Genomic DNA, 10980 nt, shown 5'->3' on the forward strand with positions numbered 1-10980 from the left:
AAAATTTACATTAAGGTGTTATTTCACAAAAAAAAAATATATAAGGTCCTTTCTCGCAAAATTTGGATTATAAAAGGTCCTTTTTAACAAATTTGCCTAAATTATTCAATGTGTCCTAACGATAATATGGAATACAATACCATGATATTTAACGCCTTCCCAACATCTTAAGCCTAATATCTTAGACTATCTAACATAATTCAATCTTAGTATGTTTTATTTATATGATATAACGTTGGGCTTAAATTCAAAAACAGAAGACAAAACAGTTTATGTATAATTTATGAATATAACATTGTAATTGATTATTTAGAGAAAGTTATTATTCCTAAATTTTAGAGTTAACTTCTATTTAAAATTTTCTTCCTTACTGAATATCTCAAACTTGAAAATCATATTAACGTTATCTCAAACTTGAAAATCATATTAACGTTATCTCAAACTTGAAAATTATAATGACGTTATTCAATGAATAAGAAACGGAAAAAAATAATTTGATTTCATTTCAAGAGTCGACTTATATAATAGAGATAATTGTAGTTACAAACTAAAAATCCTAGTCACATGAAAAATGTTTTGTATGCAAGAAAAAGTTCTTAACATGAAGATAGTCATACATTTTACTACTCCCTCTGTCCCAGAATACTCGCACCGGTTCGAGTCGACACGCTTGCCAATGCACAACTTTGACCACCAATATCTTTAACTACATATTATAAAAACTTATGAAATATTAATATTTTGAAAATATATGTTAAGATAAAGCCAACAATATATTATATGCTAACTTTTGTTTTCATATACTAGAAATAACATAGGGTCAAAGTGAATTATGTAAATAGTGCAAAAAGTCAAACCGGTGCGTGTATTCCGGGACGGAGGGAGTAACATATAGTATTTTTTTAATATGATTCAAGCTCTTATTATTTCATACTCCCTCTGTCTCAGATTAGTTATTACACTTTCCTTTTTCGTCCTTCTAAGATTAGTTGTTATACTTCTAAATTAGGAATAACCCCACAATTATTATATTTTCTCTCTCGTCCCACTAATTTTTTTTTGTCCCCACACTCTCTCTCATTCAATTAAAAAAATACCCCACTAACTCCTATCACATTACTTTTCCAATAAAAAAATTTGATAACCAAACAACCATTTATCACCTAAAACTTTGTGCAAAGTTAATTAGTGTAACGACTAAATTGGGACAGAATGAGTACTTAGAACATTGTATTGCTATGAACTTTTTTTTGCGTGTTTTTTAAAGAAAACTTTTTTTATAAAAAATCCTTAATTTCAATGGGAAATTAACTAAATAGATATCTACATTTAATATACAAAGATAATGAAAAAGTAATCCATTATAAGTTGGCGGAATCAAGATGATTTTTTCACTCCTTAGGCCTAGGTACCAAATCTAATGTATGTGCATTAATTAAAGCAACATATTTATTTTGCATCGCCACATTCCAATTTTGATCAGTCAAGGCTAACGTGTCATTTTTGGGAATGAGTCGACGAGTTAGAGTGTGTCTAGTAGGTAGGATGGTCAAACCTTACTTAGTATTGGGTTTCAAATTTCCATGATGGGAGCGGGTGACACGAAGGGATGATGGAGGTGGTCGGGTTTGGCCGAATGGCCGGGTGGTGAGCCACGTATGGGGATGGGGGGTACCATAATTGGGTGGGGCATGGACTGCGATTTGGTATGTGAAAGCTAAGGGATTGTGTTGATTGGTTGGTTTCCGTCCACATGGGAAAGGGGAGAAGATGACTAGGCTTAAGCCGTAGGAGTAGGGGCATCAAGCTGGGTCGTGGTGTTGGATTCTTAACTAGAACCAGTGCAGGCCACGGGTGGGCTGTGGCGGATTTCTCAATCCCACGGCCCACGTGTGATCTACTCTGCCTTGCTTCATATTGAAGAGTAAGGGGAGTTGTTACAGGTTTCTAGAACGAGATTGGTTGTGTAGATGGGCTAGCTCTAGTCCGGGAATGTAGCCATAACTCATATTCGGAATGTGATGAACATTGCCAGCAAATTGGTAATTAAATTAAACAAGGGCATGAAATTGTTGGTCATATGTGATGCCGCACATGAATCCATGTACCACGTCTGGTGCTGCGGTAATGCCCTCGTCGCAAAGGAATTGACCAACTTGTCATTTTTAAATTTATGGATCAAAAAAAAGTTCCTGATGATCTAAGGTGCAAGGAGTACATCAAGAAGTGCGAGGGGTGGTATGGGGTGGAGAAGAGTGGTGTGACCATAACCTGTAATCGGAATGTGATGACCATTGCCAACTAATTGGTACTTAAATTAAACAAGGGCATGAACGTACATGAATTGTTGGTCATATGTGATGTCGCACCCGAATCCATGTACCATGACTGGTCTTGCGGTGATATCCTCGTTGCAAAGGAATTGACCAACTTGGTAGGGATCATAAGTGGTCCATATTCGAATTGTTGATATGTGGGATATTCCTAATAAGCCTGTTGGGAATATGGTGGTGCACTCACATGTGGGCTAGGCCCAAGGAGATAATTTGCAGCATGCCTTGGTTGTTAGTGTTGGAAAATTTGTTGTTGTGTAGGTGTAGGAAGCCTAGTTTGTTTACAATTTTTTTTTTGGGCCCATGGTGTGGGGTTGGGCCAAGGTTAATGTCCAGGAACAATAGAAGATGAAGTAGGTTGTTGGTTATGTTACCCACGACCACGGCCTTTGGCCTTGCCATGCCTACCAGGACACTGAACTTTGTCCACGTCCGCTGATGCCTCCACCGTTGAGCTGGTAGTGCTGGTGTTGTTGAGGTGACGTCGTTGATGGATGGCGTGACGGAGGTGGTTGTTGCACCACAAAAGAGGTATGATATGCACCTTGGTCACTCAAACGAAGATCCCCTTCGAGTTCTAAACGGGAACGACATCTCCGAATATGAAAAGTGGGTCAGTTTGTTGGATCAATGTAGCACACAATATCATAACATGTACCACCGATCCTTCAACAAGACGTAAGACCAATTTTGTTTCTGGCATAGGGTGATCAATGTTAGCCAATTGATCAAGCAAGTTTTTTAATTTCAAGCAATAAGAGCCAAAGTTAGAAAGATTATAAAAGTTAAGAGAATTAAATGATTTTCCAAATTAGCTCAGGTTTTTTGTTATTTTGAAAAATCGCCTTGAGTTTTTCCCATATATGTTGAATCGATGTTCCTCTGCAAAGAATCGTCTGAATGAGATATGTAGAAATTGTCCCAAAAATCCAAACTTTCACAACTGAATCAAGTTGCTTCCACATACGGCCAGAGATTTCCTTAAGACGAGGAGATTTTGGATCTATGTGATCCAGAATAGTAAAAGCATGGACACGACATTCAAACAGTTCAACCTAGTTCGAGTATTGAACATTTTTCTGGTCAAGAATGAAAGGGATGACAATCTTGATATTATTGGCAGAGATGGCGAAATAATAATCACTCAAAGTAGGGGATGAGATCGGACGTCGTCGTTCTTGATAATGTCGTGGTTACCCATAATAGTGATACAACTATTTGTTGAGTAATGAAACTAAAATTACTAAAATTAAAGAGGAAGGAATAACTTAATCTACATGTTTATGGAAGATATGAAAATCGGGTACGCAATAGTGTTCAGAAAAGAAAGAACGGGACGGAAGACTTATGGGATGGTCGTACCACTTTTTTTGGATCGGTGAAATTAAAAACTAAATTTTTTGTAGAGGCTACATCTAAAATCTAAACTATGATATCATGATAGATTCAGTGAAACTGTTTAATTAAAGTGTTTACTATCGGCAACTTTTGTGTAAGACCGCCTTACCAGAAAGACCACTTTGATTGTTTAAATAATTGGTTCAATTGTTTAACTAATTAGTTCTAGTGCTTAACTAATTAATTTCATTGTTTAACTAATGGTTTATAATACTTAACTAATTAGTTTCAGTGCTTAACTAATTGATTTAATTGCTTATCTTATATGACAATAAGGCGGTCTTTCATGTAAGCCCGCCTTATATAAAAGTTTGTAGTTTACTATTGATGAATATTGATAATGCTTATAATATTATTAGTCCTAACTGTGTTAGAAAACATGACATCATAACATCATAAGGATTCTTATTACACTAAAAATATATTCTATTAGTATGGTATCACAAATTCTTATTTACAATGGGTGTACAATAAATATTGTACATCGGAGTAAAAGTTAACTCAAAATGCTTAAAAGTTAAGCTTATATATGTAAAAGTTATCTTTTTTTAAGTGATAAATTTTTTCATTTTAGTAAAACTTATTTCTTCAAAATCACTAATAATGTATAAAATTAATCATTTAACCCTTTAAAATATTTATCAATCAATTTTTTTTACTAATATAAAAGTTAATAAAAAATAGGTTAAAGTTATAAAAAAAAAGGGTTAAAGTTATCTTGGTGTACAATAAATTTATTGTACAGCTTATGCGCACAAGACCTTTTGGTATTGTATCAGTTAACATTCTTAATCATTGATTAGTCGTCACCTTTGTCCACAAGATTGTCATTTAGTCCTTAGGGATCATGCTATTTTATGTTGAAAAACAAATCTTAATAATAAATCTACTAATAAAATACATATACCAATGATTTAGCTACCCATTAACCAAGAATTATTAGTCAATAGAGTGTAATTTAATATTAAGCATAACACGCAAGATTTAGGACTCGGCAAACGCTCCTTGCGAATTTTTCGTTAAAAAAAAGATTGATTAAGGATCAACCAAATAAAGAAGATTGATTAAGACCCTGTTTGGCCAAGCTCCTAGAGCAGCTTCTACGAGTGAGAAGTAGAAACTTGGCCAAACAAGGATTTTTGTGTTGTAGAAAACAGCTTCCTAGAAGCCCAAACTAGCTTCTATGGGCTTGAGAAACAGAAGCTCCAAAAGGAGGCTTCTGATTTTAGTTTCTCGGGGAGCTATTCCCCTCATTTAATGAGAGTATATTTTTGACAGCCTTGCCCCTCTGAATAGAAAAAATGACCTATTGTCCCTCATATAATAAATAAATCAAGTTCATTATTTCTCTCTCATCTTTACTGTCTCTCCTACTTCCCTCAACTCACAACTGTCTCTCCTACTTCCCTCATTATTTCTGATCGATGCATCCCGGAGAACGCAGACCACCTACATCGTCGATGAATACTCCACCCGTTCGTCCACCCACGAAATCTACGACGAGCAACACAGCTAATAAGGTGAATTTAATTATTTATACAAATCTGTTTCCCCAATTAATTTGTTAGGTGTAGAACCCTAATTTCTGTAATTTTGGTTGAATAGGGGAAATCGAAGATGCATCCATCTACTATTCCTTCTCCTCCTTCAAATCAGGTGAGTTTAATTAAAAAAAAATAGATTAGTTTTGTTTATCCTACTTTCCTCTCCAATCTCTGACCCATTAACTTTTTGATTCAAACAAGTCGGCGTCGGCACTAGGCCGTGATTGTTATATTAATTCCTTAATGCTAGTGTGTGGTTGTGTTCTGAAACAATTTGTTTTATCTACTTTGATTTGGGCCAGTTGCTCAATGTCTAGAACTCCTAAATTTAAAGACCCTGTTCTACAAATTAAGCAAATTTTGATAAGAATAAGTTTTATATAAGTTAGTTTACAGATGTTAAGATAAATGAAATGATTAAAAAAGTTTAAACACTTGACTAAAATCATGTAAAAAATAAATTTGCAAGAGGAAATATAAGTTGCTGCTTGGTTTTGATAATGCAAAGTACTATCATCAAGAAGAACCGGCTGGGTTTTGATAAGTACTATATTTTGATAATGCTACATCCTACTAAGAATTATTTTGGTAATGCAAAGTACTATCATCAAAGTATTATAGAATATATGATGATCATTAAGTTACAATTTGTTAAACCACTTTCTAACTAACACATCCTAATTATTTATTACTTCCCTTGAATAAATTGTTTGCCAAATTTTGACTCAACCAAACATAGAACAGAGAGGCAATTCAAAATATTTGTATACTGAATTTTTTATTAGAGAGGCAATTCAAAATATTTGTATACTGAATTTTTTATTACTTTCATAGATTATTTTTTATCCTATGTTAGTTGTTTATTTGTTATATTTTTCAATCTAATCTTATGGAGTTAGATGAATGAGCAAAAAGTGAAGAGATCAAAAGCGACGTGGGATGATGAATCAACTTGATAAAACAACCCCCTAGAATTTCATTGTGTTCTGGATGGCAATGGGTACAAGAAGTGCTTTCAACTCCAGGTGAGAGTTATAGGATGTTTAGAATGGAGTCTGATGTGTTCTGTAGTCTTGCTAAATTGTTGAAAGACGATTATGGTTTGAAGTCTACTAGGACCATGTGTTCTGAAGAATCACTTGCAATGTTTATATATTTATGTGCTCAGTTTCAATCAAACCGTAATCTGCAAAATAGGTTTAAACATTCGGGGGAAACAATCAGTAGAAAAATGAATGAAGTTCTTAAAGCTATGACTAAATTTTCTAGAGATATTGTGAGAGCTTCTGATCCATATTTTAGGGAGGTCTCGGTCAAAATACGAGGTAACTATAAGTATTGGCCACATTTCAAGGATTGTATTGGTGCCATTGATGGGACTCACATCCCATGTGTTGTTCCGGAAGAAGATAGAATTCCTTACATAGGGCGTAAAGGGCACCCAACTCAAAATATTCTGGCAATTTGTGACTTTGACATGTTGTTTACATACTTTGTTGTTGGGTGGCCTGGATCCGTTCATGACAATCGTGTTTTAAAGAATGCAATGGATAATCCAAAGAAGGCGTTCCCTCATCCACCAGAAGGTAAACTTTTGTGTATTTTATGACAATTAATATTATTACGTACTGTATATTATGTAATATCTCATTTTTGCAATGTAGGTAAATATTATGTTGTTGATGCGGGTTATCCTAATATGAAAGGATTTTTGGCTCCGTTTAAAGGCCAACGATATCATATTCCTGATTATCGCCGTTCAACTCAACCTCCAACCGGTTATTACGAAGTCTATAATTATAAACACTCTTCATTAAGGAATGTGATTGAGCGAACATTTGGAGTATGGAAAAGTAGATGGAGGATACTATCCATGATGCCAAATTTTCCACTAGAAACACAAAACAAGATTGTTGCTGCAACTATGGCTATGCACAACTACATTAGAAGACATGCACTTGAAGATTTGGAATTCGACAAATGCGATGCGGACCCAAATTATATTCCTGTGGTGGAAGAAGATGCTCAAGATATTGGTGGTGGTTCTTCGAGTACTTTACGAGAAGATCACGATGGCTCAATGGATGATGATAGCATGGAGTCTGTCCGGCACAACATTGCATCTTCTATGTTGAAACAAGATTTGCAAGAGCAATGTGTATAAAAGGTTATTACTAGTTGTGTATTAAACATATTATATTAACTTAAAATAGTTTGGTGGAAATTGGTTTAAATTAAAAAAAATACCCGAGCTATCTTTTCTCAATAAATATATATATATATATATATATATATATATATATATATATATATATATATATATATATATATATATATATATATATATATATATTCGGAGTAGTACTTTTATTAAATATGTCGTTGGAATAAATTTTGGTTTAACAAAATAATTAATGCATAATAAGGATAATATTTTTTTTAGGTAAAAGTTAACATGGAAATTATTTATAATAGTATGATTTAGAATCAACAATAACATCTTTTAAGAATTAGTTAATAATAGACAAGAAGTTATAACAAAAGCAATGGGCCAAACAATGTAAAAGTGTTTCTGTTTCTAAGAAGTGCTTCTTAAACTGTGTGGCCAAACACCTTCACGGTTTCTCTAGAAACAGTTTCTAGAAAACTACTTTTAGGAAACAGAAACTGTTTCCTAGAAGCTTGGCCAAACAGGCTAAGGATCAACCATTCGTAGGAGCCAAACAAATTAAGACAAAAATTGGCTCCCTAAAAATAAACGTATAATATAAGATGGCCCTACTTTAGTTAACAGTTGTCACACGAGTACATGACTCCTTAGCGGTGTCCGATGTCATTTCTTTAACACACCTATTTATGTAAAGATGGTGTACAATAAATATTTTAAATCAGAGTAAAATTAAGACAAAATATTTTAAATTTCCCGGATATAATGTCAAAATGATATGTGTTTTAATGATAAAATTTTTCGTTTTAATAAAAAGTATTTCCTTGAAAATAATTAGAATGTATAGAAGTAACTATATAACCCTCTAAAAATTTTATCCATCAAAAAAGAATTATAATATAAAAGTTAATGAAAACATGTTAAATGTTACCGAATTTGAGTAAAAGTTACTCTAATGTACAATGAATTTATTGTACACGTACTGTCTGCAAGATCTTGTGTTTCTTTAATCAAATCAATATTACCATGTTAATGAACATCCCCTAATGATATACACAATTTTTAGGGATGTAAATATGTATTTAATGTACTATTCATAATTTGAATTAGGCCCTGTTTAGTTCACCTTATTTCAAGACATTATTCCTTATTTCATATCAGATTGACCAAATCAGGTTAGATGATTATTATTATTATTATTATTATTATTATTATTATTATTATTATTATTATTATTATTATTATTATTGGTATTTTTACTATTATTTTATTAATAGGAAAATTTGTAATTATTAATCCAATCTTTGCCCGATTTTCTTTAATTAAGCCTACCTATGCGATATTTCTAAATAATCCAACCTTTATGACCCAACTACTATTATTAAGCCTAACAAGTTACTAACCTGCTATAGGCGGTATTCACCCTTACGTGGCATATAACAATTATAATTTTTTTTAATTTTTTTCCCCCTTATTTTCTTTAATTGCTATTTTAATTTTCGTTCCTCTCTCCTCTGCGATTTTCTGCTTCATCTCTGCACTCCTCTCCATTATTTCTCTTCTACCTCTTCTCCACGATTATCGATCCCTCATACGGTCATACCTCTCCGTTCGAAGTTCATCAAAAATAATCAGAAATTGCTATGGCTCGGGTAAAGCAATTGCCTGTTGGATCTGGATCTTCTTCAAATTCAAGGTTTTTTTTTTCTTTCTAAATTTTCAACAAGACCACAATAACCAACATCCCACAACATAAAAAAAACTATATTATTGCAACAGCTCGGGTTTTTACGAACTGACCATCAAGGAAGCCCAAAATTCAAAATTTACCAAAAAAAGGAACAAAAACGCTAAGGTTCGTAACTTCACCTTCAATTGTACGATTTTGGAGACGAAATTTGAATGCGCGTGGATGAAGTCACCTATTTCCACAAGAAAATCGTTGATGATGTCATGAACCAGTACAATTGTGGTTGAAGCAGCAGTAATGGAGGAGAGAAGAATTGAAAAACAGTACAGAGAAGAGAAGGGTTAAGGGTTTTTTGAAAAAAAAAAATGAAATCCTTGTTTAGGTGGCAAGTGATGATGACGTGTCTAATATTTTAGGAGGGAAACCAACTTTAGGTTGTCAACGTTTTTAACGTTGACTTTGTAGCAGGTAACCGGTAATCTAGGCTTAATAATAGTAGTTGGGTCATAAAGGTTGGATTATTTAGAAATATCGCATAGGTAGGCTTAATTAAAGAAAATCGGGCAAAGGTTGGATTAATAATTACAAATTTTCCTTGACTTTGTAGCAGGTAACCGGTCATCCAGGCTTAATAATAGTAGTTGGGTCATAAAGGTTGGATTATTTAGAAATATCGCATAGGTAGGCTTAATTGAAGAAAACCGGGCAAAGGTTGGATTAATAATTACAAATTTTCCTTATTAATATTGTTTTTTTAATAATTTTTTTTGTTGTCGGTGTAGTTGTGATCTATTGTTTAAGGCATAAGAAAAAACATTAACAAAATATTCAAATTCATAAATCAAAAGCAATAGCTCATAACTGATCTATCCTGATCATGTCCATATCATAAACCACATTTCCAAATCAAAATCAATTTGTCCTGATCATGTCCAGATCAGAACCCACATTTTCAAATCAAAATCAATTTGTACAAATCCATGATCAGAATTGATCTGTCAAGATCATGTCCAACTCAGAACCGATCTGTCAGATCATGTCCAGATCAAAACCGATCTGTATGGATCATGTCCAGATTACCATCGACCTTTCTAGATCAGACAGATCTGGACAGATCATGTCGAGATAAAAAATGATATGTCTAACCAATCTGTCCAAATCACGTCCAGATCAAAACCCATATATTCAGATAAAAAACAATCTTTCCTAATCATGTCTAGATCGGACTTGATATGTCCAGATTAGACACATATGTCCAGATCAAAACCGGTATGTTCTGGTATTTAGATCATGTTCATATTAGAACCGATCTTTCTATATCAAGTCCAAATCAGAAACATATTTCCAAATCAAAATTGATCCGTCGAGATCATATGCAGATCAGAACCCATCTTTAAAAAAAAAATTGACCTATCGAGATCATGTCTAAATCAGAAGCGATCTGCAGAAATCATGTATGGCTCATAACCGAACTATCCAAATCATGTCCAGTTCAGAACCCGTATGTTTAAACGATCTGTCCAGATCATATCCAGATTATAACCCAAATGTTCAGATCCAAACCAATATGTCTAGATCATGTCAAGAACAGAACCTGTAGGGGTTTCTTTTCAACGCCCCTACCCCACGAGGCCTCGTCGTCGTAGGACGTCTTTTCGAGGGACAAATTTGACTAAGGAAATGTAGGGTTTGAGTTGCTAAATAATCAATGGTTCAACGAATGGGCCAAAGTAGAGAGTCGACACTGGATCTTTATGGGAGACCCATAAACCTTTATGCAAAATTTGAATGGGGAGTTTAGAGACGAATAGATTAGAGACATATCCATATAAAGGCTCCTATAAAATT

The 10980-nt window shown here is 33.7% G+C and overlaps 1 protein-coding gene across 1 annotated transcript; it reads left to right on the plus strand.

Moving 5' to 3' along the window:
- Positions 1–5004: 5004 nt before the first annotated feature.
- On the plus strand, positions 5005–7439 carry LOC110798252 (uncharacterized). Its single transcript, XM_056833728.1, has 3 exons — positions 5005–5251; positions 5337–6861; positions 6940–7439. The coding sequence occupies exons 2-3, from the start codon at positions 6315–6317 to the stop codon at positions 7437–7439; spliced, it is 1047 nt and encodes a 348-aa protein (XP_056689706.1). The 5' UTR covers positions 5005–5251; positions 5337–6314.
- Positions 7440–10980: the final 3541 nt, after the last annotated feature.

Source organism: Spinacia oleracea, chromosome 1, assembly GCF_020520425.1.
Source record: "Spinacia oleracea cultivar Varoflay chromosome 1, BTI_SOV_V1, whole genome shotgun sequence".
In the NCBI taxonomy this organism is placed as follows: Eukaryota; Viridiplantae; Streptophyta; class Magnoliopsida; order Caryophyllales; family Amaranthaceae; genus Spinacia; species Spinacia oleracea.

Coding starts and splice junctions, on each gene's coding strand:
- LOC110798252 (XM_056833728.1), top strand. CDS start 6,315: ATGTTTAGAATGGAGTCTGATGTGTTCTGTAGTCTTGCTAAATTGTTG. Junction 6,862..6,939: donor GTTCCCTCATCCACCAGAAG/GTAAACTTTTGT, acceptor TTTGCAATGTAG/GTAAATATTATGTTGTTGAT.